The 6,475-nt window shown below is 45.8% G+C and overlaps 1 protein-coding gene across 1 annotated transcript in view; it reads right to left on the reverse strand.

The window, feature by feature from the left end:
* Positions 1 to 6,475, reverse strand: part of ITPA (inosine triphosphatase (nucleoside triphosphate pyrophosphatase)) — a 12,978-nt gene that overhangs the window by 3,443 nt on the left and 3,060 nt on the right. Inside the window, exons 2-6 of the mRNA XM_010836494.1 lie at positions 4,717 to 4,774; positions 4,564 to 4,628; positions 4,359 to 4,432; positions 3,239 to 3,270; positions 2,582 to 2,697 (exon numbers count right to left, since the gene is read on the reverse strand). Of these exons, the coding sequence (XP_010834796.1) occupies positions 2,582 to 2,697; positions 3,239 to 3,270; positions 4,359 to 4,432; positions 4,564 to 4,628; positions 4,717 to 4,774 (345 nt within the window). The remainder of the gene's footprint in view (positions 1 to 2,581; positions 2,698 to 3,238; positions 3,271 to 4,358; positions 4,433 to 4,563; positions 4,629 to 4,716; positions 4,775 to 6,475) is intronic.

The raw sequence follows: 6,475 nt of genomic DNA on the forward strand, positions 1-6,475 counted from the left end.
CTGAGATGGAGAAGGGCCTAGCACACACCCTGCTGAAAGGACTATGTGGTTGGGGGTTAGAGAGCATGGCTGAGAAAAGGACAAGTAGAAACAAGGCTGCCTCATTTAAAGTAAGGACGGCAAACAACAAAGCACAAAAACAACGAAGCCAAAGCCAGGGAGACTGCAGGGCATGGTGGCGGTGGTGATCAGGCCCAGCCAGCGGCACAGCAGCTACTCGGTCACAGTGCAGGGAGCTGAGCCTGTGGCTGGTCAGACTTTTGATTTCTGAATGTTTCTGTGAGAATAGCAGACACTATAATCAACTTTTAAAAATGTCACCAGGCAACACAATCTAGTAATCCTATCTGTGGATATATATCCAAAAGAGCTGAAAATGGGATGCTGAAGAGATATTTGCACGCCCATGTTCACAGCAGCATTATGAGCCAAAATGTGGAAGCCATTCAAGTGTTCATCAACAAATACAGGCAAACCTCAGAGATATCGTGGGTTCAGTGCCAGACCACTGTAATAAAGCAGTTGTCACAATAAACCAAGTGGCATGAATGTTTTGGTTTCCTACTGCATATAAAAGTATGCAATAGCATTATGTCTTAAAAACAATGCTTGTTGTTGTTGTTCAGGCACTAAGCCATGTCTGACTCTTTGCGACCCTGTGGACTGCAGCACACCAGTCTCCTCTGCCCTCCACTATTCTCCCAGAATTTGCTCAAATTCATGTCCATTGAGCCTGAGATGTTATCTAACTTTCTCATCCCAGTAGCACATTGGATACTTTCTGACCTGAGGGGGGCTCATCTTCTGGTGTAATATCTTTTTGCCTTTTCATACTGTTCATGGGGTTCTCACAGCAAGAATACTGAAGTGGATTGCCATTTCCTCCTCCAGTGGACCACGACTGGTCAGAACTCTTCACTATGACCTGTCTGTCTTGGGTGGCCCCAGACTCATAGATTCATTAAGTTACACAAGCCCCTTCACCACAAGGCTGTGATCCATGAAGGGAAAACAAAAAACATAAATATCTTAATTTAAAAACACTTTATTGCTAAAAAATGCTAGCCATCATCTGATAGTGCAGGGTTGCCACAAACTTTCAATTTGTAAATACAGTATCTTCAAAGCTCAATAAAACAAGATATGCCTGTAAATAGATACAAGTGGTACATACACACAATGGAATGTTATTCAGCCTTAAAAAAGGAGATCCTGTCACATGCTACAACATGGATGAAATGAAGACTTTATGCTAAGTGAAATAAGACAGCCACACAAACACAGACACTGCAGGACCCCACTTATATGATGTGCCTGAGGCGGCCGAACTCAGAAACAGAAGGTGGAATGGTGCTTACCAGGTGCTGGGGACAAGAGAGGAAGTGAAGTTCAGTGAAATGAAGTTAAAGTCACTCAGTCATGTCCAACTCTTTGCGACCACATGGACTGTAGTCTGCCAGGCTCCTCTGTCCATGGGATTCTCCAAGCAGGACACTGGAGTGGGTTGCCGTTCCCTTCTCCAAGGGATCTTTCCAACCCAGGGACTGAAGCCAGGTCTCCTGCATTGCAGGCAGATTCTTTACCGTCTGAGCCACCAGGGAAGCCCAGAAGAGAGGAAGGTGGACTGTTATTCAATGGGCATAGTTTCAATTTTGCAAGATGAGAAATTCCTAGAGATCTGTTGCACAATAGTGTACACTACTATACACTTAAAAATGGTGAAGACGGTAATTTCTGAAACCTGTTTTTTACCATAAGAACTGAACATCTCATCAGAGAGGCTTCCCTGATGGCTTAGTGGTAAAGCCAATGCAGGAGATGCGGGTTTGAACCCTGGGTCGGGAAGATTCCCTGGAAGAGGAAATGGCAACACACTCCAGTATTCTTGTCTAGGAAACCCATGGACAGAGCCTGACGGGCTACAGTCTATGGGGTCGCAAAAGCATCAGACACAACTTAGATGGAGCCACTGGTGTAGGGCTATATGGGCTACAGTGAGACTGGATTTTATCCTGAGCAGAGAGGACAAAGCAGAGAAGTGATGTGTCTGAAGGTAAACCCTGCCATAGGGAGGGAATGAATAGGCTGAGGTGGGGGCGGGGCGGGAAGCCCAGCACAGAGGGTGGTTTGGACTGAGAGAAGCAGCTGAACCTATGGTCTGATTGGTAAGCCTGGAGACACTGAAGGGCACCTCTGAAAGGAATGAGGTGGGGGGAGAGGAAGATTCTATATGAAGATAAAAACTTGGAAAGGCTGTGAGATGTTCAAGGGAAGCTGTCGCACAGCAGTGTGATAAGGAGATTCAAGCTTGGAGAAGTTTGAACTGCAGATGTAGCCCTAGGAGTTGTTATCTTTAGTTCCCACATCTTCTCAGGAGAGCATACAGTGCACAGCTCTGGGTATACCAGGCTCCAAAAGCTGTGAGCCATGTATGTTTCCAAATATCAGACTCAGGGAGGCAATAAGTTTCAGGACTGACAGCTGTGGTACCTAGGAGTGTGACCATCCCACCAGATAGCATCACTGGGGGTGGTCAGAGCGCCCTCTGGTGGCACGCAGGGGAACGAGCATGGGTACATACCATTGTCCGGCCCCTGAAGAGGCGTACGGGCTCATTCGGGTCCCCAGTGCTGAATGCGAACGTGCAGAGTGCATAGGCAGACTTGTCTTGGAACCCCTCCAGGAGCTGGTGGAGACCTGAGGGAAGGTGCAGTGAGGGCTCAGCACACTCTGCTGCCAAGCCCCAGGCCCAACTCCCCACCCAAGGGGCCCAGCTAGGGGAGGGGAGTTATACACTTTACCAAATAGGCCCTGTGCTGATAACCCAGGAAGCTGGGTGATGGGGATGTAGAATAAGGGTTCTACCACTGTGGATTCCAGGGCAGGGGGCTGGGACCAGAAGGAGAAGCAAGGTGTCCCCCTTTCCATCTCCTGCTGACAACGACAGCAAGTGGTGGGACCAATCCTCTCAGGGCCAGAATCTCCCTTTGCCCCTCAATCTCAAAGCTTTCACCACAACCGCCACCCCCATCTACTCCTCCACATCTCAGTGCTCCCTGGAGCTAGGTTTACAGGGAAAGTGTGAGCGTTGATTATAGATGGGGAAACTGAAGTGAACAGAGGCCTTGAAGGGGACAGAACCTGAGACTCCTGATTACTAGCTGGACCTCCTCCCCCAGAACCCACAGACTTCTTAATTCCAAACACATCAAAACAAAGAGACAAATAGGGATAATACCTTCAGGCTTTAACTTCTCCAGAAACCACTTTCTGCAAGAGAAATAAAGGTGAGACAGACACCACAAATGGATGGATGTTCCTACCACCTTCTTTCCAGGCTGCATCCCCCAGGGATTAAAGCTCTGAGAAAGTCAAGGAGAAAAGATAAAAAATGTCTCAACTCAAAATGAAGGGAAATAATCCAACAGGAAAAAGGAGATGGAGACAAACAGGCAAGGCACAGAAGAATCGATAAACCAATGAAGGCCTCAACTTCACTGCTAATTAGGGAAATACAAATTAAAATTGCATGTGATAACATTTCCTACTCACCCACTAAAATACTAAAAAGTCATGAAACAGTGCTGGTAAGAATGCGGAACATGTGTAGGGGTGCTACTGCACTGGCAGACAAATTAGCAGCCCCAAAGGTGAAGACACAGTTAACCCTTGAACTGCCGAAGCTCACTCATCATGTGGATACCGTTCAACAGTCAATACTACACTAATACATGGCTGAATCCACGGATATGGAAGGCAAACTCTTAAGTTATACGTAGGTTAATCCCAAGTTGTTCACAGATCAACTGTATACGTAACCAAGACCCAACAGACCGGGGTATTTGTATCCTGTGTGTGTGTGCCCTCACTCAGTCATGTCTGACTCTTTGGGACCTCATGGACTGTCACCCACCAGTCTCCTCTATCCATGGAATTTTCCAGGCAAGAATCCTGGAGTGGGTAGCCATTTCCTTCTCCAGGGGATCTTCCTGACCCAGGGATCAAACCCACATCTCTTGAGTTTCCTGCATTGGCAGGGAGGTTCTTTACCACTAGCACCACCTGGGAAGCCTGAGGGGGTCCAGGACACTGGAGAGATTTAAGGAAATCCATTTGCAGATCTCAACTTCCTTATTTCCTCTTTCCTGAAACTGACCTGCCCAAGAATTACCTCTCCAATGGGTGAGTTGCCCTTGCCCATCTCAACTTACATACATTCTCATACTTAACAAAAGAAAGGCATGCCTCTCCCCTATCTCTAATCCTTCCTCAACAATCTGACATACTGGTGTTGACACCAAGACAGTGAATGACCTGCAGTATCAAGTAACCAATCAAAGGGGTGGGATATCACTCACATGTAGGGGCCAGGGAGGCCTCCAAGGGCGTTGAAGCACAGACAGGTGTCCTCCACCAGTACAGGGCCCTGCACCTGCAGCACAAGGACATACAGCCCTGAGACCCGGGCCCACCAGCAGGCCCCACCTCCCCTCTGAGTTCTCAGGGCACCCAGGAGCCACCAGAATAAGAGGAGCAAGGACAAGACGCGAACGGAGCAAGCACCTGGCGAGCTGCCTCCTGACACTTCCAAATGGAAATCTCATCAGGCTCTCCTTGGTACTCTGGCACTTGTGAGGGAAACAGACACATAATCAGGTCATGGGGAGTTAGAGAAATTGAATCATCTTTTAAAAATAAAACTAAACAGAGACATACGGTCAATTTTCTGCGCCACCAAAGTACACGGAAATTTATCTCCTAGAATCTGAATGACCTGTTCCAAAATGAAAGAACATTTATCAGCATTTAATGATTCCCCATTACTGCACAAGCTGTCACCCACCATTCTCATCAGGTAACTCTCCTGTCAGTTCTCTAAAGTTCAAAGTCAGGTCCACGAGGCTCAACTGTAGCCCTCAGGGTCCCACCCCAGCAGGTCAGCTCCCTCATCTTCTCATTTTCTGATCCCTCCCTCCTACTTCAGGTCTCTGTTCATGCTAACCACCATCTAGAACACCCTCTTCCCTTCTCAATGGTCCCAGAACCTACTGTTTAGGCCAGGAATTTTCTATCAGGGGTTACCCGGAATTCAGGAGGATCTACCCAGAACTTGGATAGGAAAAAAAATACCTCTCTATTTTCATTAACCCTGAGCTGAAATTTAGCATCTCTTTCAATTGTGAGTATAGAAAACAAACAGCATCAGCAGTTCCTGTGACATTTAAATCTATTAAAATCAAAGATGTTGTCATATCTCTTTACAGTTCTAGCAGATAATCTCAAAATACCATTTACAGCCTTCACTATTTTTAAATTATGATAATAACACAAAACAATAGACTGAATTCTTTAATGCATGAACAAAAAATATGTAACTAGATCACAGATATTTATATTTTGAGAATTGTAAATCAATAGAAATGATTTCCTTTGTGGTGGTGATATTGTCACTAAGTCACGTCTGTCTATTTGCAACACCACGGACTGCAGCCTGCCAGACTCCTCTGTCCGTGGGATTTCCCAGAAAATCCCCTTTTCTCTAGGGGATCTTTCCAACCCAGGGATTGAACCCACATCTACTGGATTGCAGGTGGATTCTTTACCGCTAAGCCACCAGGGATTCCCCCGATTTCCTTGGTAATCCCATGTATCTGTTCGTTTCCAAGGCAAACCATTCAATATCACGGTAATCCAAGTCTATGCCCCGACCAGTAACACTGAAGAAGCTGAACGGTTCTATGAAGACCTATAAGACCTTTTAGAACTAACACCCAAAAAAGATGTCCTTTTCATTATAGGGGACTGGAATGCAAAAGTAGGAAGTCAAGAAACACCTGGAGTAACAGGCAAATTTGGCCTTGGAATACGGAATGAAGCAGGGCAAAGACTAATAAGAGTTTTGCCAAGAAAATGCACTGGTCATAGCAAACACCCTCTTCCAACAACACAAGAGAAGATTCTACACATGGACATCACCAGATGGTCAACACCAAAATCAGACTGATTATATCCTTTGCAGCCAAAAATGGAGAAGCTCTATACAGTCAGCAAAAACAAGACTGGGAGTGGAGTGTGGCTCAGATCATGAACTCCTTATTGCCAAATTCAGACTTAAATTGAAGAAAGTGGGGAAAACCACTAGACCATTCAGGTATGACCTAAATCAAATCCCTTATGATTATACAGTGGAAGTGAGAAATAGATTTAAGGGCCTAGATCTGATAGACAGAGTGCCTGATGAACTATGGAATGAGGTTCGTGACATTGTACAGGAGACAGGGATCAAGACCATCCCCAAGAAAAAGAAATGCAAAAAAGCAAAATGGCTGTCTGAGGAGGCCTTACAGATAGCTATAAAAAGAAGGAAAGCAAAAAGCAAAGGAGAAAAGGAACGATATACCCATTTGAATGCAGAGTTCCAAAGAATAGCAAGGAGAGATAAGAAAGCCTTCCTCAGCAATCAATGCAAAGAAAT

Source organism: Bison bison, unplaced genomic scaffold (genome assembly GCF_000754665.1).
Source record: "Bison bison bison isolate TAMUID 2011002044 unplaced genomic scaffold, Bison_UMD1.0 scf7180017864063, whole genome shotgun sequence".
NCBI lineage: Eukaryota > Metazoa > Chordata > Mammalia > Artiodactyla > Bovidae > Bison > Bison bison.